Source organism: Bombina bombina, chromosome 1 (assembly GCF_027579735.1).
Source record: "Bombina bombina isolate aBomBom1 chromosome 1, aBomBom1.pri, whole genome shotgun sequence".
Classification (NCBI taxonomy): Eukaryota; Metazoa; Chordata; class Amphibia; order Anura; family Bombinatoridae; genus Bombina; species Bombina bombina.
In genome coordinates this window covers 414,256,456-414,281,819 of record NC_069499.1, presented here as the reverse complement: position 1 = coordinate 414,281,819, position 25,364 = coordinate 414,256,456, and the positions used below count along the sequence as shown (strand labels likewise).

The 25,364-nt window shown below is 40.9% G+C and overlaps 1 protein-coding gene across 7 annotated transcripts in view; it reads right to left on the bottom strand.

Annotated features, from left to right (window-relative positions):
- Positions 1-25,364, bottom strand: part of PKP4 (plakophilin 4) — a 784,378-nt gene that overhangs the window by 349,554 nt on the left and 409,460 nt on the right. For 6 of the 7 annotated variants that reach the window (XM_053698322.1, XM_053698321.1, XM_053698324.1 and 3 more), the window contains 2 exons: positions 18,821-18,952; positions 18,532-18,719 (listed from right to left, as the gene is read on the bottom strand). In XM_053698322.1, coding sequence (XP_053554297.1) covers positions 18,532-18,719; positions 18,821-18,952 — 320 coding nt within the window. The remainder of the gene's footprint in view (positions 1-18,531; positions 18,720-18,820; positions 18,953-25,364) is intronic. The other variant, XM_053698323.1, reaches the window with a different exon arrangement.

Here is a 25,364-nt window from a genome sequence, read left to right as displayed (position 1 = left end):
CTGACGAGAGGCCATCAGATCCATGTCTGGAATGCCCCATAATCGAGTTATTTGGGCAAAGATTTCCGGATGGAGTTCCCACTCCCCCGGATGGAATGTCTGACGACTCAGAAAATCCGCTTCCCAATTTTCCACTCCTGGGATGTGGATTGCAGACAAGTGGCAGGAGTGATCCTCCGCCCATTTAATTATCTTGGTCACTTCCTCCATCGCCAGGGAACTCCTTGTTCCCCCCTGATGGTTGATATATGCAACTGTCGTCATGTTGTCTGATTGAAACCTTATGAATTTGGCCTTTGCTAGATGAGGCCAAGCTTTGAGAGCATTGAATATCGCTCTCAGTTCCAGAATGTTTATCGGGAGAAGAGATTCTTCCCGAGACCATAGACCCTGAGCTTTCAGGGGTTCCCAGTCGGTCGTGACAATGACCCACTCTGGTCTGCGGAAGCTCATTCCCTGTGACAGGTTGTCCAGGATCAGCCACCAACGGAGTGAATCTCTGGTCCTTTGATCTACTTGAATCGTCGGAGACAAGTCTGTAGAATCCCCATTCCACTGTCTGAGCATGCACAGTTGTAATGGTCTTAGATGAATTCGTGCAAAAGGAACTATGTCCATTGCTGCAACCATCAATCCTATTACTTCCATGCACTGCGCTATGGAAGGACGAAGAACAGAATGAAGTACTTGACAAGAGCTTAGAAGTTTTGATTTTCTGACCTCTGTCAGAAAAATCCTCATTTCTAAGGAGTCTATTATTGTTCCCAAGAAGGGAACTCTTGTTGACGGGGACAGAGAACTTTTTTCTATGTTCACTTTCCATCCGTGAGATCTGAGAAAGGCTAGGACGATGTCCGTATGAGCCTTTGCTTTTGACAGAGACGACGCTTGAATCAGGATGTCGTCCAAGTACGGTACTACTGCAATGCCCCTTGGTCTTAGAACCGCTAGAAGGGACCCTAGTACCTTTGTGAAAATTCTCGGAGCAGTGGCTAATCCGAATGGAAGTGCCACAAACTGGTAATGCTTGTCCAGAAAAGCGAACCTTAGGAACTGATGATGTTCCTTGTGGATAGGAATATGTAGGTACGCATCCTTTAAATCCACCGTGGTCATAAATTGACCTTCCTGGATGGTAGGAAGGATCGTTCGAATGGTTTCCATTTTGAACGATGGAACCCTGAGAAATTTGTTTAGGATCTTGAGATCTAAAATTGGTCTGAATGTTCCCTCTTTTTTGGGAACTATGAACAGGTTGGAGTAAAACCCCATCCCTTGTTCTCCTAATGGAACTGGATGAATTACTCCCATCTTTAACAGGTCTTCTACACAATGTAAGAATGCCTGTCTTTTTATTTGGTTTGAAGATAATTGAGACCTGTGGAACCTTCCCCTTGGGGGTAGTTCCTTGAATTCCAGGAGATAACCCTGAGAAACTATTTCTAGTGCCCAAGGATCCTGAACATCTCTTGCCCAGGCCTGAGCAAAGAGAGAAAGTCTGCCCCCCACCAGATCCGGTCCCGGATCGGGGGCCATCCTTTCATGCTGTTTTGGTAGCAGTGGCAGGCTTCTTGGCCTGCTTACCCTTGTTCCAGCCTTGCATCGGTCTCCAGGCTGGTTTGGGTTGAGAAGTATTACCCTCTTGCTTAGAGGATGTAGAATTAGAGGCTGGTCCGTTTCTGCGAAAGGGACGAAAATTAGGCTTATTTTTAGCCTTAAAAGACCTATCCTGAGGAAGGGCGTGGCCCTTTCCCCCGGTGATGTCTGAAATAATCTCTTTCAAATCAGGACCAAACAGTGTTTTACCCTTGAAAGGGCTGTTAAGCAATTTTGTCTTGGAAGACACATCCGCTGACCAAGACTTTAGCCAAAGCGCTCTGCGCGCCACGATAGCAAACCCTGAATTTTTCGCCGCTAATCTAGCTAATTGCAAAGCGGCATCTAAAATAAAAGAGTTAGCCAATTTAAGTGCTTGAACTCTGTCCATAACCTCCTCATACGAAGATTCTTTATTGAGCGACTTTTCTAGTTCTTCGAACCAGAAACACGCTGCCGTAGTTGACAGGAACAATGCATGAAATTGGTTGTAGAAGGTAACCTTGCTGAACAAACATCTTTTTAAGCAAACCCTCTAATTTTTTATCCATAGGATCTTTGAAAGCACAACTATCTTCTATGGGAATAGTAGTGCGTTTGTTTAGAGTAGAGACCGCCCCCTCGACCTTGGGGACTGTCTGCCATAAGTCCTTTCTGGGGTCGACTATAGGAAATAATTTCTTAAATATAGGGGGAGGAACAAAAGGTATGCCGGGCCTTTCCCACTCCTTATTTACTATGTCCGCCACCCGCTTGGGTATAGGAAAAGCATCGGGGGGCACTAGGAACTTGTCCATCTTACATAATTTCTCTGGAATGACCAAATTGTCACAATCATCCAGAGTAGATAATACCTCCTTAAGCAGTGCGCGGAGATGTTCTAATTTAAATTTAAATGTTACAACATCAGGTTCAGCTTGTTGAGAAATTTTTCCTGAATCTGAAATTTCTCCCTCAGACAAAACCTCCCTCCTGGCCCCTTCAGATTGGTGTGAGGGTATGTCAGAACCGTTATCATCAGCGTCCTCTTGCTCTTCAGTGTTTAAAACAGAGCAATCGCGCTTTCTCTGATAAGTAGGCATTTTAGAAAAAATGTTTGCAATAGAATTATCCATAACAGCCGTTAATTGTTGCATGGTAATAAGTATTGGCGCACTAGATGTACTAGGGGCCTCTTGTGTGGGCAAAACTGGTGTAGACACAGAAGGGGATGATGCAGTACCATGCTTACTCCCCTCATTTGAGGAATCATCTTGGGCAATATTATTATCTGTGGCATCATTGTCCCTACTTTGTTTGGACACTGTCACAATTATCACATATATTTAAATGGGGAGAAACCTTGGCTTTCATACATATAGAACATCGCTTATCTGATGGTTCAGACATGTTAAACAGGCTTAAACTAGTCAACAAAGCACAAAAAACGTTTTAAAATAAAACCGTTACTGTCACTTTAAATTTTAAACAGAACACACTTTATTACTGAATATGCGAAAAAGCATGAAGGAATTGTTCAAAATTCACCAAAATTTCACCACAGCGTCTTAAAGCCTTAAAAGTATTGCACACCAAATTTGAAAGCTTTAAGCCTTAAAATAACGGAACCGGAGCCGTTTTTACATTTAACCCCTATACAGTCCCAGGTATCTGCTTTGCTGAGACCCAACCAAGCCCAGAGGGGAATACGATACCAAATGACGCCTTCTATAAGCTTTTTCAGTGGTTCTTAGCTCCTCACACATGCATCTGCATGCCTTGCTTTCCAAAAACAACTGCGCATTAGTGGCGCGAAAATGAGGCTCTGCCTATGACTAGGAAAGGCCCCCATCTGAAAAAGGTGTCCATACAGTGCCTGCCGTTTTTTAACAACAATCCCCAAGATTATAATAACTATTAAGAGTTATAATCTGCCAAATATGCTTAGCAAAGTAATCGTTTTAGCCCAGAAAAATGTCTACCAGTTTTTTAAGCCCTTATAAAGCCCTTTATTCTTTTACTTAATCTAAGAAAATGGCTTACCGGTCCCCATAGGGGAAATGACAGCCTTCCAGCATTACAAAGTCTTGTTAGAAATGTGGCCAGTCATACCTCAGGCAGAAAAGTCTGCCAACTGCTTCCCCCAACTGAAGTTACTTCATCTCAACAGTCCTGTGTGGAAACAGCAATCGATTTTAGTAACGTTTGCTAAAATCATCTTCCTCTTACAAACAGAAATCTTCATCTCTTTTCTGTTTCAGAGTAAATAGTACATACCAGCACTATTTTAAAATAACAAACACTTGATTGAAGGATAAAACTACATTTAAACACCAAAAAAACTCTTAGCCATCTCCGTGGAGATGTTGCCTGTGCAACGGCAAAGAGAATGACTGGGGTAGGCGGAGCCTAGGAGGGATCATGTGACCAGCTTTGCTGGGCTCTTTGCCATTTCCTGTTGGGGAAGAGAATATCCCACAAGTAAGGATGACGCCGTGGACCGGACACACCTATGTTGGAGAAAGATTATTTATGTAATGAGTAAAGAATTTAGTAGGTTATGTCTGGGAATATGAAAATATATAATAAACCACAACAAAATAAACAGTTATAATTATGTTCTCAAAACTCTTATCTCTCTCACACTCCTGTGTTGAAATATTTGCTATATGATTGTGGGGTATAATGTCTTGTGACTTTTTGCAGTAGGTAGAAACCTCACAGATGTCTGCAGAGTGCCCCTTATATATATTTATATAAGGTAATGCAGGCGTACAGCTTTAGAATGTTTTGCTATGACAAAGAAAGATATACTTTGACCCCCATTCAGTACAAAATGCGGTTGAAGTTATGCCCTCCAAACTGTATGATGGATACCTGTGGTCAGTGGGTATTCTTGTCAAGTGATCTTTTAATGTGTTCAAGCATTTACTATGAAAAACAACCAGGAATGGATGTACTGTGGCAAAATGAAGAAGGGAGGTGCTCCAGGGATTTGATTCCCAGTTTCCCCTCAGAGAGCTACAGTCTAGACAGAGGGTTGTCGAAGTAGTAGCACAAGAACACCCTATGGGAGTTGATCTCAGGCGTGGGTCCCTAGCCAGCTCCTGTCGGTTCAACGTTATTCTCTCTCTCTCTCTCTCTCTCTCTCTCTCTCTCTCTCTATATATATATATATATATATATATATATATATATACCCGTGTACATCACTGGATTGGCTATCTACTGGAAACAGTGTTTTTCAATCATGTATGAACCATCTTATGCATTCTGATCAGTCTAATGAGGCTCTTGCTTCTAAAGATATCTGTCCTCCCTCTGTACTACACAGGGGAGATTCTTCAAATTTTAGTCCAGGACGCTCTACTTTATCTGAGATGTTGGCAGCCATGCCCCCTCTAATTAAGCGTAAAAAGGAGGTCTGATAATCTCTTTAACTGCCAATTTCTCCTTCAGGAATCTTATTTAGTTTTCAGAATTTAGCAGGTTCTTCCTTTTTGAACCAATGCATGTTTTGGATATTCAACTTTTGTCCAGGAAGGTTTTGTTTCTTTTGGCTATTTCATTTGCTATAAGAGATTCTGATTTGTCTGCTCTTTGGTGTGAGCATCCTTATCTTGGTTTTTTTTTTCAGGATAAGGCCGTTTGAGAACTAAGTATGAACTTTTGCCCAAGGTGGTTTCTTATGATTGTTGCTCTCTGTTTTTTATTTAATCAAAAGTATTCCAATGAGGAGCTTCTCAATTATTTAGATGTTGTCAGAGCAACATTTCTATTTTGCAGACGGCTAAGGATTTTTGATAATCTTTTAGCTTATTTATTACTTTTTCTAGTTACAGAAAGGGTCAAATGGCTACTGCCGTTTCGTTAGCCTCTTGGTTAAAGCTTTTTCATAAAGCTTACTTGGTGGTTCAGTTTCCTTCTAAATGGGTTACAGCCCACTCTACCAGATCAGTTGCTACTTTACAGGCCTTTAAAGGGACAGTCTACTCCAGAATCTTTATTTTTTTAAAAGATAGATAATCCCTTTATCACCTATTCTCCAGTTTTGCATAACCACCACTGTTATATTAATATACTTTTTACCTCTATGATTACTTTGTATCTGAGCCTCTGCAGACTGCCCTCTTATTACAGATATTTTGACAGACTTGCATTTTAGGCAATCATTGACCACTCATAAGTAACTCCACAGACGAGAGCAGAATGTTAGCTATATGGCACACAAACTAACGCCCTCTAGCTGTGAAAAAATGTCAAATGGATTGAGATAAGGGGAAGCCTTCAAGGGCTTAGAAATTATCATATGAGCCTACCTAGGTTTAGCTTTCAACTAAGAATACCTAGAGAACAAAGCAAATTTGATGATAAAAGTTTGAGGCCCTTCTTGATTCAATTTGCAAGGCAGTTTTTTTTGTCTTCCTTACATACTTTCTTTAAATTCTACCACATCATGGGTATTAGTTCCCAGGAGTAATGGATCGTGGACTCTCACCACCTTTATGAAAGAAAATATAATTTATGCATACCTGATACATTTCTTTCTTTCATGGTGGTGAAAATCCACAAGCCCCCCCAAAAAATGTTTTCCATTGTAATAGTTTTTTCCTGGCAGCAGTCCCATGCTCCTTTTTATTCTTGTATTTTCTTTTCCTGCCTTCTTCTTTTCTAGCTTCGCTTTACATCAGAATAGTTTCCAGTAGTGTATGAGGGGTTTTAAGAGCTCTGGGTGTTGTGGGATCTTTGCCTCCTCCTAGTGCCAGGAGTATAATTCCCAGGAGTAAGGAGTATAATTCCCAGGAGTAATGGATTGTGGATTCTCACCACCATGAAATAAATTAATCAGTTAAGCATAAATAATATTATTTTCTACAGCGCATAGAGCCTGTAGGTTCTATTACTCTAATAAAGAATGACATAGTTACAAGCCCCCCCCCAGGGACCTATGTGAAGTTGGCACCCCATGTTTGTAAAAACTGAATTAAAATATACTATTCGTTTGTGCTGCGTTTGTGCTGATTTGTGCCGCAAAAAACAACTTTTGTGCCGGTTTGGTTTAGGAGATATTGCACATTATTTTTTTATGAAACCCCGCCCACTTTGCACCCCATGTTATGCAATTTTAAAAACAAATATACCATTTGTTTGTGCTGCGTTTGTGCTGATTTGTGCCGCAAAAACGAACGTTGGTACCAGTTTGGTTTCAGAGAAATTATGCATTATATTTGCTGAAACTCCGCCCACTTTGCACCCCATGTTATGCAATTTTAAAAACAAATATACCATTTATTTGTGCTGCGTTTGTGCTGATTTGTGCAGCAAAAACAAACGTTTCGGAAATATAGCGCATTCTTTTTTATGAAACCCTGCCCAATTTGCACCCCATGTTATTCAATTTTAAAAACAAACGTTTGTGTTGTGTTGTGTTAAGGGAAATATAGAACACCAGTGATTAAAGGGACATTATACATTCATTTTTTTCTTTGCATAAATGTTTTGTAGATGATCTATTTATATATCTCATAAAGTTGTTTTTTTTGTTTTGTTTTTTAAAAACTGATAGTTTTTGCTTATTCTTAAATAGCATTGCTCTGATTTTGAGACTCCTAACCAAGCCCCAAAGTTTTAGGAGAATACCGAAGTATACCTACTCCACCTTGCTTCTGTTTGTGTAAAGGGTCTTTTCATATGCAAAGGAAGAGGGAGGGGGAGTGTCTGATATTTCACACTTGAAATGGATGCTCAATTAACCTTTTAAACAGAGGTAAACTGGGAGCTTCCAAGTAAGTTTTTAAATGGTTTAATACCAGATTTTTATATCAGTATCTGTGCATATTATTCTTTATAATAGTGTCTATTACATGCAGTTATATGAAAATTGGTGTATACTGTCCCTTTAACACTGCACCAGAAAGTAAAATGTAAGAGGGTTAATATTGCACCAGAGAGGTTAATGTGGCATTTACAGGGCCAGATTTGTAATGAGGCAGAGTAGGCATGTGCCTACAGGCGCCCTCCATAGAGGGGAGCCGTGCCCGCGCCTAATTGCTGTCAATTTGACAGAACTCCGGCAACAAAAAGGAGGGTGCGCTCTATATAGAACACTATTCAGAGCGCACCTCCTCCTTTTCCATGACCGGCTGCTTCCGTGGGGGCAGAGAGGGACCTCTGTGTAGGCTGCCCATTAAAAAGTCTGCCCATTAAAAACGTTCGTTTTTGCAGAACAAATCAGCACAAACAAATGGTATATTTGTTTTTAAAATTGCATAACATGGGGTGCAAAGTGGGCGGAGTTTCAGCAAATATAATGTGCTATATCTCCGAAACCAAACCGGCACAAATGTTCGTTTTTGCGGCACAAACCAGCACAAACAAATGGTATATTTGTTTTTAAAATTGCATAACATGGGGTGCAAAGTGGGTGGGGTTTCATTAAAAAATAATGTGCAATATCTCCTAAACCAAACCAGCACAAACGTTGGTTTTTGCGGCACAAATCAGCATAAACGAATGGTATATTTTAATTCAGTTTTTACAAACATGGGGTGCCAACTTCACATAGGTCCCCCCAGGGCAGCTCTTTTTCTTTCTTTACAATTAAATTTTCAGCAGAAAGGCAGATTAAAATCTGTGTTTGTTGTGATACTATTGTTTCAGAGGAATTAATTAATTTTCCTGTTATAAAGAGAATTAAGAACTAATATGTGGATTTTGAGATCTTCTTGCAACCTTTGTGTTATTTCACCAGTAAAAAAATCTTCTTTGTTAATTCTTCCTTGAAGACCAGAGCAACAGTACGTTTATGACCAGCTCATAGATTTATTGATAGCACAAAAATATTTTCACTAAATATTTTTTTTTTTTTTAGAGGTGTAGCCTCAATTCTTACAGTGACTCTTCAAGGTGTTAATTTGATGTGTGTTTTTTTTTTTTTAGTAGAAGCCATTCTTCTTACTCTCGCTCTACCTTTTTCCTACTATTAGCGGTTTTTGATTATGGGTTAATTTCCAGTTTGCAGCACTGGTAAAATCACAAATTTGCCTGAAATCACCTTATAAGCCTCAGATCATAAATGGACATTAAACAATAACATTTCATGTACCTCACTCAAATTATGGGTGCTGCCATTTTGGAACCTAGGCTTCTCATTGCAGGTATCTGAAGGAGAGTTGCTGCACATATGCTAACACGTCAACCCATGACTAGAGAGAGAAAGGCAGGGAATTACCTCATTACAAAGCTTACACAAAGTATTTAATGTCCCTTTAAAGAACAGCAAAATGAGACATCTCTATTGACAAATTGTTAAAGCTACATTTGTTTCTTATTCATTATGTTATTTTGAATTTTATAATTATAACTTTTCTATGCCAGGCTAGAGTATCTATTAAGGCTTTAAACAGACAGTCTACTTGATTTTTTTTATTGCTTTAAAAGATAGATAACACATTTACTACACATTCCCCAGCTTTGCACAACCAACATTGCTATATTAATATATTTATAACATAAAAAAAGCAATGTCTGCCTGTTTCTAAGCCCATATCTCAGTTTATTTTATAAGCTTCTAACAGCCAGACAGTGCTAGTTCATGTGTGCCATATGGATAACATTGTGCTCACTCCTATGGAGTTATGCAGGAACCAGCACTAATTGACTAAAATGCAAGTTTGTAAAAAGCACTACGATAAAGGGCAGTTTGAAGAGGCTTATATACAAGGTAATCAAAGAGGTAAAAAGTATATTAATAAAACAGTGTTGGTTATGCAAAACTGGGGAATAGGTAATAAAGGGATTATCTATCTTTTTTTTTTTTAAAATAACGATTGATAGAACTATCAGAATTGGTTGGATGGCCAGGTGATGTCACAGATGCTACCTTCATTTAAACATCCTATAGATAGACAGACTGAGATTGCTCTGAAAACCGATTTCCATGTCAACTGGCCCTTTTTATAGATTGGCTAAATTCAGTATTAATATTTCTGTGAAGGTAGGAAATGCCTGATTGATTTATGGACATGCTTGTTCATTTAGTGACTATGAATTAAGTTTTGGCTAATCTGTTGTTGTTGCAGTTTTTTTCTCTTAAAGTGAATGTCAATTTTGATGCTAAAGTGCCCGGTTTTTAAAAATTCGATTAAAAACAGGGGCATTTTAATTCATCAAAATTTACATTTCACTCCTGTTGAGAAAAAAAACTTACCTTTTAAACTTGACAGCCGCTCCAGCTTCCTCCACCCGTTGCAAAGCCTCTTCCTGGGTATAAAATGAGGAATCCGGCTTCCTTCAATCACGGCATTGAATCAGACACTGATTCTCCTGGGGGGGGGGGGGGGGGGGGGGAGCTGTGAATGGAGGATGACCTATCCATCATTTCTGACGTCAGAAATGGCTTGCAATGACCGGAGGTAGCTGGAGCTGCTGTCAAGATTAAAAGGTAAAAAAAATTTCACAACAGGAGTGAAATGTAAATTTTTATGAATTTAAGTGCCCCTGTTTTTAATCAAATTTTTAAAAACCGGGCACTTTAGCATCAAAATTGACATTCACTTTAAATGTTTATGGATTATATTCATGCAAAAGCTATATGGATTTAGAAGCAAAAAAGCCCTTATGCTTGAGAACCTGGAACTCAAGAAGTACTTTAAAATAAATCATTTAGGACATTAATTTTGATGAAATGAATAAGAAGCTATTATCAAGGCTATAAAGTAGGGTATTCAAGCCAAGCATGGATAACATTCCAGGCTTTCCTATTCCATCCTTCCATCCCTCTAGGAGACAGGTTAAAATGTTATCAGAACTTTCAGAGCCCCTTAGTGAAATTAGTTTCCCTGGGTTGTAAGTATAGATTTTCAGAGGTCTCCTACTCAAATGTTTCTACTTTCTCAGATTTTAAACCATTCTGCCAAGGTCAGTATCTTTTCATCGGTTAAACCCAATCTCTTGGGTATATCATTCTTATTCATGATCCTACATATGTACCGGTCTCCAATGTTCTTTCAGAAAATAGGAATCCCAAGATTGTGCAGTTAGCCTAAAAATGTGTATTTATTTACTAAGTCAAGGTTCTGCATGAGTGTCTTAAAGCCTAATGATCTCCATCTTTTAAGCAATTTCTTGTTAAGAAGCAGAAATTGTGTGGACTTGGAGAAGATTCGTCATTTTAACCAAATGAGGTAATTTATCAACTGATGGGAAGCAAAGGACAGTATCAAAAGTAAATTACTTTCAGCATCTAAGAATGGGCTGAGATCAACTGACATCAGTCTAAAGGGCAATGGTGCTGATTAAGTGGTTTGGTGTCCCCTCACATCAACAACTTTAAACTAAGAAATGTTTCTTGCTTTTAAAACCTATATGTGATATCTTTTCTGCAGGATATTCAAATTCAGAAGAAGGATATGGTGTTGTGATTCACATCAACCACCAATGTTAAGTTATGCAGTGCCATCTCTGATTTTAAAGTCAAGAATTTCAAAATATCAAGACAAGAAGACACATGTATTAGCCAATTATGTCCTATTTGTTAGGCTGGTTCACCTTGTAAGGCAGAATAATTTGTTACACCAATAAGCTCTGTCTGCTGTGACTACATTTGTTCATGAGATTTTAGAGATTTGGTGGCTTTGTTGCTAAGTTCCGTATTATCTTCTGCTATTGTCATTCTTCTGAAAAAAACAATAAAATTGTTTTGGAAATTGTGAAGGAGAAGCATCATCCTAGGGTTTAGTAGCAGGAATGAAATGGTTGAGAATGGTTGAGGCTGGGGCCTGCATTACCCTCTGTTCTGGCAATGCCAGTGATTTGTGAGTGGAATAATAATTATGGACACAGAAGTATTTTCTCCTAAGTTTTTGGTGATGGACTGAGTGGCCTTACTGCAGGATAGACAGGTACTGCCATAGAGGTGCTATTTGAGTGTGTGGTATATATTTCCATCTTCCGCTGGACTTCAGTACTAATAACACACAACTTAACAATCAATTAATTAATAACACACAACTTAACAATCAATTATCAATTGTTCTATGTTTATGGCATCCAACGGAGAACGTCCATCCTTATGATGGTCACTTTCATTAATCAAAATGATTGTAAACACTAAAAACAGAATTTATGTTTACCTGATAAATTACTTTCTCCAACGGTGTGTCCGGTCCACGGCGTCATCCTTACTTGTGGGATATTCTCTTCCCCAACAGGAAATGGCAAAGAGCCCAGCAAAGCTGGTCACATGATCCCTCCTAGGCTCCGCCTACCCCAGTCATTCGACCGACGTTAAGGAGGAATATTTGCATAGGAGAAACCATATGGTACCGTGGTGACTGTAGTTAAAGAAAATAAATTATCAGACCTGATTAAAAAAACCAGGGCGGGCCGTGGACCGGACACACCGTTGGAGAAAGTAATTTATCAGGTAAACATAAATTCTGTTTTCTCCAACATAGGTGTGTCCGGTCCACGGCGTCATCCTTACTTGTGGGAACCAATACCAAAGCTTTAGGACACGGATGAAGGGAGGGAGCAAATCAGGTCACCTAAATGGAAGGCACCACGGTTTGCAAAACCTTTCTCCCAAAAATAGCCTCAGAAGAAGCAAAAGTATCAAACTTGTAAAATTTGGTAAAAGTGTGCAGTGAAGACCAAGTCGCTGCCCTACATATCTGATCAACAGAAGCCTCGTTCTTGAAGGCCCATGTGGAAGCCACAGCCCTAGTGGAATGAGCTGTGATTCTTTCGGGAGGCTGCCGTCCGGCAGTCTCGTAAGCCAATCTGATGATGCTTTTAATCCAAAAAGAGAGAGAGGTAGAAGTTGCTTTTTGACCTCTCCTTTTACCGGAATAAACAACAAACAAGGAAGATGTTTGTCTAAAATCCTTTGTAGCATCTAAATAGAATTTTAGAGCGCGAACAACATCCAAATTGTGCAACAAACGTTCCTTCTTTGAAACTGGTTTCGGACACAGAGAAGGTACGATAATCTCCTGGTTAATGTTTTTGTTAGAAACAACTTTTGGAAGAAAACCAGGTTTAGTACGTAAAACCACCTTATCCGCATGGAACACCAGATAAGGAGGAGAACACTGCAGAGCAGATAATTCTGAAACTCTTCTAGCAGAAGAAATTGCAACTAAAAACAAAACTTTCCAAGATAATAACTTAATATCAACGGAATGTAAGGGTTCAAACGGAACCCCCTGAAGAACTGAAAGAACTAAATTGAGACTCCAAGGAGGAGTCAAAGGTTTGTAAACAGGCTTAATTCTAACCAGAGCCTGAACAAAGGCTTGAACATCTGGCACAGCTGCCAGCTTTTTGTGAAGTAACACAGACAAGGCAGAAATCTGTCCCTTCAGGGAACTTGCAGATAATCCTTTTTCCAATCCTTCTTGAAGGAAGGATAGAATCTTAGGAATCTTAACCTTGTCCCAAGGGAATCCTTTAGATTCACACCAACAGATATATTTTTTCCAAATTTTGTGGTAAATCTTTCTAGTTACAGGCTTTCTGGCCTGAACAAGAGTATCGATAACAGAATCTGAGAACCCTCGCTTCGATAAGATCAAGCGTTCAATCTCCAAGCAGTCAGCTGGAGTGAAACCAGGTTCGGATGTTCGAACGGACCCTGAACAAGAAGGTCTCGTCTCAAAGGTAGCTTCCAAGGTGGAGCCGATGACATATTCACCAGATCTGCATACCAAGTCCTGCGTGGCCACGCAGGAGCTATCAAGATCACCGACGCCCTCTCCTGATTGATCCTGGCTACCAGCCTGGGGATGAGAGGAAACGGCGGGAACACATAAGCTAGTTTGAAGGTCCAAGGTGCTACTAGTGCATCCACTAGAGCCGCCTTGGGATCCCTGGATCTGGACCCGTAGCAAGGAACTTTGAAGTTCTGACGAGAGGCCATCAGATCCATGTCTGGAATGCCCCACAGCTGAGTGACTTGGGCAAAGATTTCCGGATGGAGTTCCCACTCCCCCGGATGCAATGTCTGACGACTCAGAAAATCCGCTTCCCAATTTTCCACTCCTGGGATGTGGATAGCGGACAGGTGGCAGGAGTGAGACTCCGCCCATAGAATGATTTTGGTCACTTCTTCCATCGCTAGGGAACTCCTTGTTCCCCCCTGATGGTTGATGTACGCAACAGTTGTCATGTTGTCTGATTGAAACCGTATGAACTTGGCCCTCGCTAGCTGAGGCCAAGCCTTGAGAGCATTGAATATCGCTCTCAGTTCCAGAATATTTATCGGTAGAAGAGATTCTTCCCGAGACCAAAGACCCTGAGCTTTCAGGGATCCCCAGACCGCGCCCCAGCCCATCAGACTGGCGTCGGTCGTGACAATGACCCACTCTGGTCTGCGGAATGTCATCCCTTGTGACAGGTTGTCCAGGGACAGCCACCAACGGAGTGAGTCTCTGGTCCTCTGATTTACTTGTATCTTCGGAGACAAGTCTGTATAATCCCCATTCCACTGAGCATGCACAGTTGTAATGGTCTTAGATGAATGCGCGCAAAAGGAACTATGTCCATTGCCGCTACCATCAACCCGATCACTTCCATGCACTGAGCTATGGAAGGAAGAGGAACGGAATGAAGTATCCGACAAGAGTCTAGAAGCTTTGTTTTTCTGGCCTCTGTCAGAAATATCCTCATTTCTAAGGAGTCTATTATTGTTCCCAAAAAGGGAACCCTTGTTGACGGAGATAGAGAACTCTTTTCCGTGTTCACTTTCCATCCGTGAGATCTGAGAAAGGCCAGGACTATGTCCGTGTGAGCCTTTGCTTGAGGAAGGGACGACGCTTGAATCAGAATGTCGTCCAAGTAAGGTACTACAGCAATGCCCCTTGGTCTTAGCACAGCTAGAAGGGACCCTAGTACCTTTGTGAAAATCCTTGGAGCAGTGGCTAATCCGAAAGGAAGCGCCACGAACTGGTAATGCTTGTCCAGGAATGCGAACCTTAGGAACCGATGATGTTCCTTGTGGATAGGAATATGTAGATACGCATCCTTTAAATCCACCGTGGTCATGAATTGACCTTCCTGGATGGAAGGAAGAATAGTTCGAATGGTTTCCATCTTGAACGATGGAACCTTGAGAAACTTGTTTAAGATCTTGAGATCTAAGATTGGTCTGAACGTTCCCTCTTTTTTGGGAACTATGAACAGATTGGAGTAGAACCCCATCCCTTGTTCTCTTAATGGAACAGGATGAATCACTCCCATTTTTAACAGGTCTTCTACACAATGTAAGAATGCCTGTCTTTTTATGTGGTCTGAAGATAACTGAGACCTGTGGAACCTCCCCCTTGGGGGAAGCCCCTTGAATTCCAGAAGATAACCTTGGGAGACTATTTCTAGCGCCCAAGGATCCAGAACATCTCTTGCCCAAGCCTGAGCGAAGAGAGAGAGTCTGCCCCCCACCAGATCCGGTCCCGGATCGGGGGCCAACATTTCATGCTGTCTTGGTAGCAGTGGCAGGTTTCTTGGCCTGCTTTCCCTTGTTCCAGCCTTGCATTGGTCTCCAAGCTGGCTTGGCTTGAGAAGTATTACCCTCTTGCTTAGAGGACGTAGCACTTTGGGCTGGTCCGTTTCTACGAAAGGGACGAAAATTAGGTTTATTTTTTTCCTTGAAAGGCCGATCCTGAGGAAGGGCGTGGCCCTTACCCCCAGTGATATCAGAGATAATCTCTTTCAAGTCAGGGCCAAACAGCGTTTTCCCCTTGAAAGGAATGTTAAGTAGCTTGTTCTTGGAAGACGCATCAGCCGACCAAGATTTCAACCAAAGCGCTCTGCGCGCCACAATAGCAAACCCAGAATTCTTAGCCGCTAACCTAGCCAATTGCAAAGTGGCGTCTAGGGTAAAAGAATTAGCCAATTTGAGAGCATTGATTCTGTCCATAATCTCCTCATAAGGAGGAGAATCACTATCGACCGCCTTTATCAGCTCATCGAACCAGAAACATGCGGCTGTAGCGACAGGGACAACGCATGAAATTGGTTGTAGAAGGTAACCCTGCTGAACAAACATCTTTTTAAGCAAACCTTCTAATTTTTTATCCATAGGATCTTTGAAAGCACAACTATCCTCTATGGGTATAGTGGTGCGTTTGTTTAAAGTGGAAACCGCTCCCTCGACCTTGGGGACTGTCTGCCATAAGTCCTTTCTGGGGTCGACCATAGGAAACAATTTTTTAAATATGGGGGGAGGGACGAAAGGAATACCGGGCCTTTCCCATTCTTTATTAACAATGTCCGCCACCCGCTTGGGTATAGGAAAAGCTTCTGGGAGCCCCGGCACCTCTAGGAACTTGTCCATTTTACATAGTTTCTCTGGGATGACCAACTTGTCACAATCATCCAGAGTGGATAATACCTCCTTAAGCAGAATGCGGAGATGTTCCAACTTAAATTTAAACGTAATCACATCAGGTTCAGCTTGTTGAGAAATGTTCCCTGAATCAGTAATTTCTCCCTCAGACAAAACCTCCCTGGCCCCATCAGACTGGGTTAGGGGCCCTTCAGAAACATTATTATCAGCGTCGTCATGCTCTTCAGTATCTAAAACAGAGCAGTCGCGCTTACGCTGATAAGTGTTCATTTTGGCTAAAATGTTTTTGACAGAATTATCCATTACAGCCGTTAATTGTTGCATAGTAAGGAGTATTGGCGCGCTAGATGTACTAGGGGCCTCCTGAGTGGGCAAGACTCGTGTAGACGAAGGAGGGAATGATGCAGTACCATGCTTACTCCCCTCACTTGAGGAATCATCTTGGGCATCATTGTCATTGTCACATAAATCACATTTATTTAAATGAATAGGAATTCTGGCTTCCCCACATTCAGAACACAGTCTATCTGGTAGTTCAGACATGTTAAACAGGCATAAACTTGATAAAGTACAAAAAACGTTTTAAAATAAGACCGTTACTGTCACTTTAAATTTTAAACTGAACACACTTTATTACTGCAATTGCGAAAAAACATGAAGGAATTGTTAAAAATTCACCAAATTTTCACCACAGTGTCTTAAAGCCTTAAAAGTATTGCACACCAAATTTGGAAGCTTTAACCCTTAAAATAACGGAACCGGAGCCGTTTTGAACTTTAACCCCTTTACAGTCCCTGGTATCTGCTTTGCTGAGACCCAACCAAGCCCAAAGGGGAATACGATACCAAATGACGCCTTCAGAAAGTCTTTTCTAAGTATCAGAGCTCCTCTCACATGCGACTGCATGCCATGCCTCTCAAAAACAAGTGCGCAACACCGGCGCGAAAATGAGGCTCTGCCTATGCTTTTGTCTAAAACAGTGCCTGCCGATATTATTATATCAAAATACCCAAATAAAATGATTCCTCAAGGCTAAATATGTGTTAATAATGAATCGATTTAGCCCAGAAAAAGTCTACAGTCTTAATAAGCCCTTGTGAAGCCCTTATTTACGATCGTAATAAACATGGCTTACCGGATCCCATAGGGAAAATGACAGCTTCCAGCATTACATCGTCTTGTTAGAATGTGTCATACCTCAAGCAGCAAGAGACTGCTCACTGTTCCCCCAACTGAAGTTAATTGCTCTCAACAGTCCTGTGTGGAACAGCCATGGATTTTAGTGACGGTTGCTAAAATCATTTTCCTCATACAAACAGAAATCTTCATCTCTTTTCTGTTTCTGAGTAAATAGTACATACCAGCACTATTTCAAAATAACAAACTCTTGATTGAATAATAAAAACTACAGTTAAACACTAAAAAACTCTAAGCCATCTCCGTCGAGATGTTGCCTGTACAACGGCAAAGAGAATGACTGGGGTAGGCGGAGCCTAGGAGGGATCATGTGACCAGCTTTGCTGGGCTCTTTGCCATTTCCTGTTGGGGAAGAGAATATCCCACAAGTAAGGATGACGCCGTGGACCGGACACACCTATGTTGGAGAAACATATAATCACCCTTTCATTTTCTTATACATTCCGTTTCTACTCCAGCAACGCATAGTCTTTTTCTGTGTAAAATGACGAATCACGCTGTAGCCAATCCTAATGTGCTCCCTTTGGCGTCCAGCAAGTTAATAGTAACGCCCCTGGTTTTGAAGCCAAAGGGGGCACATTACGATTGGCTACAGCGTGATTCGTCATTTTACGCAGAAAAAGACTATGTGCTGCGGGAGGAGGAACGGCAGAATGTATAAGAAAATTAACATATATTTTAGCATTAACAATCATTTGATCAATGAAAGTGCCCATCATTTACTTTTTTTCTTAAAAATATTGTTGAGAGTAGAGCTAAAGTTTACAATTACTTTAAAGTTCTATATCATTTCTGAAAAATAAATCTTGATAACATATTTACTTCAATTAGCAGCAATATTTAAACCTTCTACGGTACCCTCCTGAAACAATATATCTATAATTAAAGGTACAGGAAGCCCCAAAATTTTATTTCATGATTAAGAACATACAATTTCAATCAACGTTCCAATTTACTTCTGTTATCAAATTTGTTTCATTCTCTTGTTATCCTTTGCTGAAGGAACATTGGCAGCTAACTGAACACATCTAGTCAGCCAATCACAAGAGACAAATAAGTGCAGGCACCAATTAGCAGCAGCTCCCACTAGCGTACGATATGTGCGTATTATTTTTCAACAAGAGATGCCAAAGAACAAAGCAAATTTGAAAATAGAAGTGAATTTAAAAGGGTCTTAAAATTACATGCTCTATTAGAATCATGCAACTTTAATTTTGATTTCCTATTCCTTTAATAGCCTATTAAATCTTGGTAACAACATTTCAGAAAATACTGAAAAGCATAAAAAGAACTTGCGATCCAGATAGATTTACCTTTAGAAAACGGATATCTAGCATAGTATAAAGCATAATAACTTGAAAGCAAAGATTCTTGCACTTAAAAAGGCTTAAAATAAATAAATATAGTTCAATTACCTGAACAAAGGTCTGACCTTCTGCTCTTGAATTCCTTAGCCCATGATTATTAGTGGTTCCTAAAAATGAATGCGGATGTCTAATTTCAGTCTTTCCCAAATTTTGGTTATTAAAACTACTTGTTTCTTGGTATCCACTATCAGAGTAAGAGTTCATTTGTGTTGAGCTTCTAGAATTACCTAAGGATCCTAACAAACACAGAAAAATGCATAGGTTAGCCTTATCCAGAATAATACAAATTAAAAATTACAGGAAACATACGTCAATAGGTAAAAAGCCAACAACAGACCCTCACTTTCATGAAGAGATGTCTGTTCAGGAGAATACATGGTAATGGGTTCTGGATCTGCTCGACTAAGGAAGTTATTGGGTGGTGTAGAGTCAGATGTTCTTTGTTTGGTAGTAATGCCTGTGGTTACATCTATAAAACAGAAAGCAGAATACAATAACTAATCAACGTCATATGGATTATGGGGAAGGTCATACAATCGCTTAATATAAATATTAAATGAAAGAAAAAACCAATAGAATCATCTTTGGCTCGATGATTGTGGACAAGAAAAAAAAAAAAGATATATATACATCCGCTGTGAGACTGCATGAAGAGATATACAATTCACAAAGATCATTGACTTCCTGTAGGGCTTCGCTTTAGTTTTATATCTAGATGTAGCTGGAATAATGAGAGGCAGGACATTTCATTGGTAAATGTAATTTGCACAATAGATATAAATTAAAGGGACAGTCTAATCTAAAAAATATTATTGTTTAAAAAGATAGATAATTCCTTTATTACCCAATTCCCCAGTTTTGCATAAGCAAAAACTGTTAAACTAATATCATGTTTAGCTCTGAAACCTTGTATCTAAGGCTCTGCAGACTGACCCCTTATTTTAGACATTTCCAGACTTGTATTTTAGATAATTAGTAATGACTCATGAATAACTCCATGGGATTGAGCACAATGTTATCTATATGGCACACATGAACTAGCACTGTTTGGCTGTGAGAAGCTATAAAAATGCATAAGATAAGAGGCGGCCTGCAGAGGCTTAGAAACAGGCAGATATTTAGAGGCTTAAAGATTATAAAGTATATTAATATAACAATGTTGGTTGTGCAAAGCTGGGGAATGGGCAGACAAGGCATTATCTATCTTTTTAAACTATGATCATTTTGGTGTAGACTGTACATTTAAGCAAGACCCTAAAAGTCTAAAATAAAATAAAAAAACTCCTGAAAATAAAAATAAAATGTATGCTTACCTGATAAATTCATTTATTTAATGGTGGTGAGAGTCCATGATCCATTACTCCCAGTAATTACTTTTCCTGGCCAGTAGGAGACGGCAAAGATTCCCAAACCACAAGAGCTATTTAAAAGTCCTCCCACCTTACTAAAAACTAGCCAAGCAAGAAAGGTAGGAAAAGTAATAAGAGCAAAAATAAGGAGCAGGGGAAAAAAAAAACATAAAAAAAAAAAAAAACACCTGGCCACCAGGTGAAGGCAAAGACACCCCAGCCAAAGGCTTAAATATCCCTCCCACTTCCTCATTACTCCAGTCATTCTAGGAAAAACATTATGATATAAATGGTGCCAAAATAATAAATAAATAATAGGGGACCAAACATAGACAAGAAAAAATAGGGGGGGGGGGGGGGCTGTGGACTTTCCCTATCCGGAAGGAAAGTAATTTATCTGGTAAGCATAAATTATGTTTTCCTTCCTACGATAGGGAGAGTCACTGCTTCATTCCTCGCTGTTGGGAAAACTATACCCAAGCTCCAGAGACATTGAATGAATAACGGGGGGAAGAAAGAAGTGGATCTTATTCTGAGGGCACCACAGCCTGCAAAACTTTTCTACCGAAAGTTGCTTAACATCAAACTTGCAACATTTTGAAAAAGTATGTAAGGAGGACCAGGTAGCCGCCTTACAAATCTGATCCATAGTGGCCTCGTTCTTAAAGGCCCATGAGGAATGAGCAGTTATCCTCTCAGGAGGACGATGTCCCGCTGTCTCATAAGCTAAGTGGATGACACTCCTTAACCAAAAAGATAGGGAAGTCGAAGTAGCCTTCTGCCCCTTACGCTTCCCCGAATAGACAACAAATAAAGAGGAAAATTGTCTAAACTCCTTAGAAGCCTGAAGATAGAACTTTAAGGCACGAACCAAATACAAATTGTGAAGTAAGCGCTCCTTCGATGAAGAAGGATTAGAACACAAGGAAGGAACCACAATCTCCTGATTGATGTTGCGATCTGACACAACCTTAGGAAGAAAACCTAAGTTAGTAGGTAAAACTGCCTTATCTGCATTAAAAAAAAATCAGATAAGGGGGCTCACATTGCAAAGCAGAGATCTCAGAAACTGCAAACAGAGGCAATAGCCAATAAAAAGAGAACCTTCCAAGATAACAATTTAATGTCAACGGAATGCAGAGGCTCAAACGGAACCTGCTGCAAAACTCGAAGAACAAGATTTAGGCTCCAAGGAGGAGCCCCAGATCTAAACACAGGTCTGATCCTAATCAGAGCCTTAAAGGACTGCACGTCTGGAAGCTCAGCCAGTCTCTTGTGCAATAAAACTGACAGGGTCGAAATCTGTCCCCTCAGGGAACTAGCAGAAAGGCCCTTCTCCAGTCCATCCTGGAGAAAAGATAAGATCCTGGCAACCTTAGCTCTGTGCCAGGAAAAACCACACTCTTCCCACCAGAATAAGTAGGTCCTCCACACCTTGTGGTAGATACGCCGAGTAACTGGTTTACGAGCTTGAATAAGAGTATCAATGACACTCTCAGAGAAACCTCTCTTGGCTAAGACTAAGCGTTCAATCTCCATGCAGTCAGCCTCAGAGAATCTAGATTTTGATGAACAAATGGACCTTGTATCAGCAACAAGGTAACTTCCACGGAGGAGATAAGGACATCCCCACTAGATTTGCAAAGCATGTCCTTCGTGGCCACGATAGAGCAATCAGGATTACTGATACCCACTCCTGCTTGATGCGGGCCACCACTCGAGGAAGAAGCGCTAATAGAGGAAAAAGATATATGAGTTTGAACCTCCAGGGCACTGCTAGTGCATCTAGTAGATCCCTCGACCTCAACCCGTACCTGGGTAGCTTGGTATTGAGACAGGACACCATGAGATCTATCTCCGGTGTCCCTCACTTGCTGCATATCTCTGCAAACACCTCGGGATGGAGAGACCATTCCCCTGGATGGAAGGATTGCCTGCTGAGAAAACCCGCCTCCCAGATGTATATACCAGGAATGTGGATCACTGACAGCGAACAGCTGTGGGCCACCACGCACTCCAGAATCTGAGATTCTTCCTTCATCGCCAAGGAACTTCTGGTTCCCCCCTGATGGTTGATGTAAGCCACCGAGGTTATATTGTCTGTATGGAATCTAATAAACTGGGATGAACCCAGAAGTGGCCAAGCCTTCAAGGGCTTGAAGATTGCCCGTAGTTCCAAAATATTGATCAGGAGGGAGGACTCCTCTTGAGTCCACAACCCCTGTGCCTTCCTGGCACCCCAAACATCTTCCCATCCAGATAGGCTTGCGTCCGTAGTCACAATCTCCCAGGATGGTCTTAAAAAGCATGCCCCTCGGGACAGATGATCTGAACAAAGCCACCAAGAGAGCGATTCTCTCGACCGGCTGTCTAATACAATCTGTTGAGAAAGATCTGAATGTCGTTCCACTGCCTCAGCATGCGCAGTTGTAAAGGTTTAAGCAGAACCTGGCAAAAGGAATGATGTCCATGCAGGACACCATGAGACCAATCACCTCCATACACTGAGCCACAGAGGGTCTCAAGGAGGTCGGAGGGCAAGACATGCCGAAGTTAGCTTGCAACGTCTCTGGTCTGTTAGAAATATCCTCATGGATATGGAGTCTATTATAGTACCCAGGAATTCCACCCTGGTACTCCAGAATTGGGCGGAAAGTTCCCTCCTTCCCTCAAAAAGATTTGAATAAAACCTCAAACCTCTTTAATTGATAGGCACGGGACAACTCCTAAGGAGGATAGATCCCGAACGCACCCTAGAAAGGCATCCCTCTTTTCTGGTCTGGTCTGGTAGACAGATTCGAGAGAAGGAATCTGCCCTTTGGCGAATAAGATTTGAAGCCTATCTTGTATCCCTGAGATACCACCTCCAGGACCCACGGATCCTGTACGTCCCTTAACCAGGCATCTGAAAAAAGAGACAGTCTGCCACCTACATGATCAGATCCCGGATCGAGGGCCGCCCCTTCATACCGATTTGTTTTCGGCGGGCTTATTATTCTGATTGGATTTATTCCAGGACTGAGCCAGCTTCCAAGTACTCTTGGGTTGCTCAGGCTTGGAGGAGGATTGTTGTCATTGGGATTTGTGAGAACGAACGGAACGAAAATTAGAAGATTGTCATCCCTTAGACTTGTTCTTATCTTGCGGTAGGAAGGCACTCTTGCCTCCGGTAACCGTAGAAATAATGGAGTCCAGGCCTGGACCAAATAAAATATTTCCCTGTAAGGGAAGAGAAAGCAGTCTGGACTTAGAAGTCATATCTGCAGACCAAGATTTTAACCAGAGCGCCCGGCGGGCTAGAACCGCAAAGCCAAAGGCCTTTGCATTTAGGAGAATAATTTGCATGTTCGCATCACAGATAAAAAAATTAGCAATTCTCAGAGCTTTAATTCTGCTTTGAATATCCTCGAAGGGAAACTCCAACTCAATGAGTTCAGACAAAAATTCTCACCAGTAGGTAGCCGCTCCGGCAACTGCAGCCGCCGGTTGAAACAAAAATCTGTATGTTGAAACATCTTTCTCAGAAAGGTTTCCATTTTCTTATCCATCGGCTCTTTGAACGAAGAACTATCTTCAAGAGGTATAATAGTACGTTTAGCAAGCGTAGAGATAGCACCATCCACCTTAGGAATGGAGCCCCACAAATCCATTTGAGAGTCCGGGACCGGGAACAACTTTTTAAAAGTAGACGAGGGGAAAAAGGAAGAACCAATTCTTTCCCATTTGATCTTAATAATGTTTAGGGCTGCAACTAACCATTATTTTAATAATCGATTAGTTGGTTGATTATTTTTTCGATTAATCGGATAAAAAAAAAATAACACCCATAAAAAAAGAAAAAAAACACAACAACAAGGGAGGGAGTTCATCTCAATTCTGGGGGCACAGGATGGGGGTTAATCTGATTTTGGGGGCACAGGATGACTGCAGGGTGGGAGGGAGTTAGTCTGATTCTAGTCTATTCTAATATATACTAGTGCACACAACACAAGCATAATATATACACAATTTGTATTTGTGCTCAGATTGTTTTAAATATTTTTATTACATTTTAGATATCCTCCAAAAATAAATTATGCATGCTATTCTATTCACAAAATAGGAAAAATAACTCAGATACTCTGCTGATTTCTGGTGATGTGCATATATAAGTCGCTTATATACGCACATCACCAGAAATCAGCAGTGTTGTATGCAGTCAGCAGTTGATGTTTTTTAATATTTTTTTCAAGAGCTGTCTGTTAGGATTGCATGGGGTGTGGGGAGATCGCGAGCACCGGATCGCATGGAAGGGGAGGGGCCGAGGTGCCCAGGGGGAAATAAAGCCATTAGCTCTGGTCTGACTCTGTTTTTTTTATGATCTAAACTCTAAAGCCAAGAGAAGCTCAGTTCGGTTTCAATGAAAACTTACTCATTGTAACTTGTTGTCTGAATCATATACTGAAATTAATTTATTTTGTGCTATATCTATTGTAAGTACATAAATAGGAAGAACCTCCTGACACATTTGCCTTCCATATACATGCCGATACCTGAAAATCCCTGCCTTAGGGTTATCAGCATGTATATGGAAGGAAGGATTATATTTTAAATTCTCCAGTGTGCAAAGGAAAAAAAGGTTATGTTATGTGATGCAGTGTTGCCGATGTCCAATAGATATCCACCTTGCAGCAAAGAACTATCGCACTTCTGACTTCTCTATTCCCACAGGTCTTCTCTGATCTCTTCCACGCTGAGCACGCCTTCTCTAGTGTGGCTGCGTGCTGCAAGCAGCTCAACTAATCGACCAACCAACTAATCGATAATGAAAATCGTTCACAACTATTTTCATTATCGATTATTATCGATTTAGTCGATTAGTTGTTTCAGCCCTAAATGTTCGCCATCTTAACCGGCACAGGAAAAGTCAAAAGGAACTCTTCCTGTCTTCGTAAACTGTGTCTAATTTAGGTATCATAGGTTCTTCACGCAGCATGAGGCTTAGATGCTAAGGACCCAGAAAGATCACCCTTTTGAAGCTACAGGGGTTAACTCATCATCGGATAACTGTGACATAATAGCTAAATCCAATAAATATTTAGATGACTCCGGGTCAGGAAAGCTATGTTTAACCTTTCTCTTGCGTTTGTTAGAGCGACAACGACAACGCAGTTTGTAACTGCGCGGCAAAGTCCGCAGGAAGAAGGCCCCCTCCGGATGGAGGATTAGATGTGCTACGGGGAACTGCATGTGGAGTGGATAATGTAGCAAGGGTAGTAATCTTACGGGACACAGAGTCCTGAGAGGTAGACAGCTCAGAGGGACTAAGAGCCTTAGCAGTCTTGTCTACCTTCTTAGACTTTATAATGGTGTTAAGGCATGTGGAACATAATTGAGTGGGCGGGATAACGAAGGCCTCCTCACAATATAAACAGGTATGATTTAGTACAGAAGGAGTACCTTCTAACATGTCAGAGTCCCCCATAGCTCAGGTTATACCCACAGGAGGACACAAATAAAAATGTTTTTTATTATAGAAAACTGCACCATTAT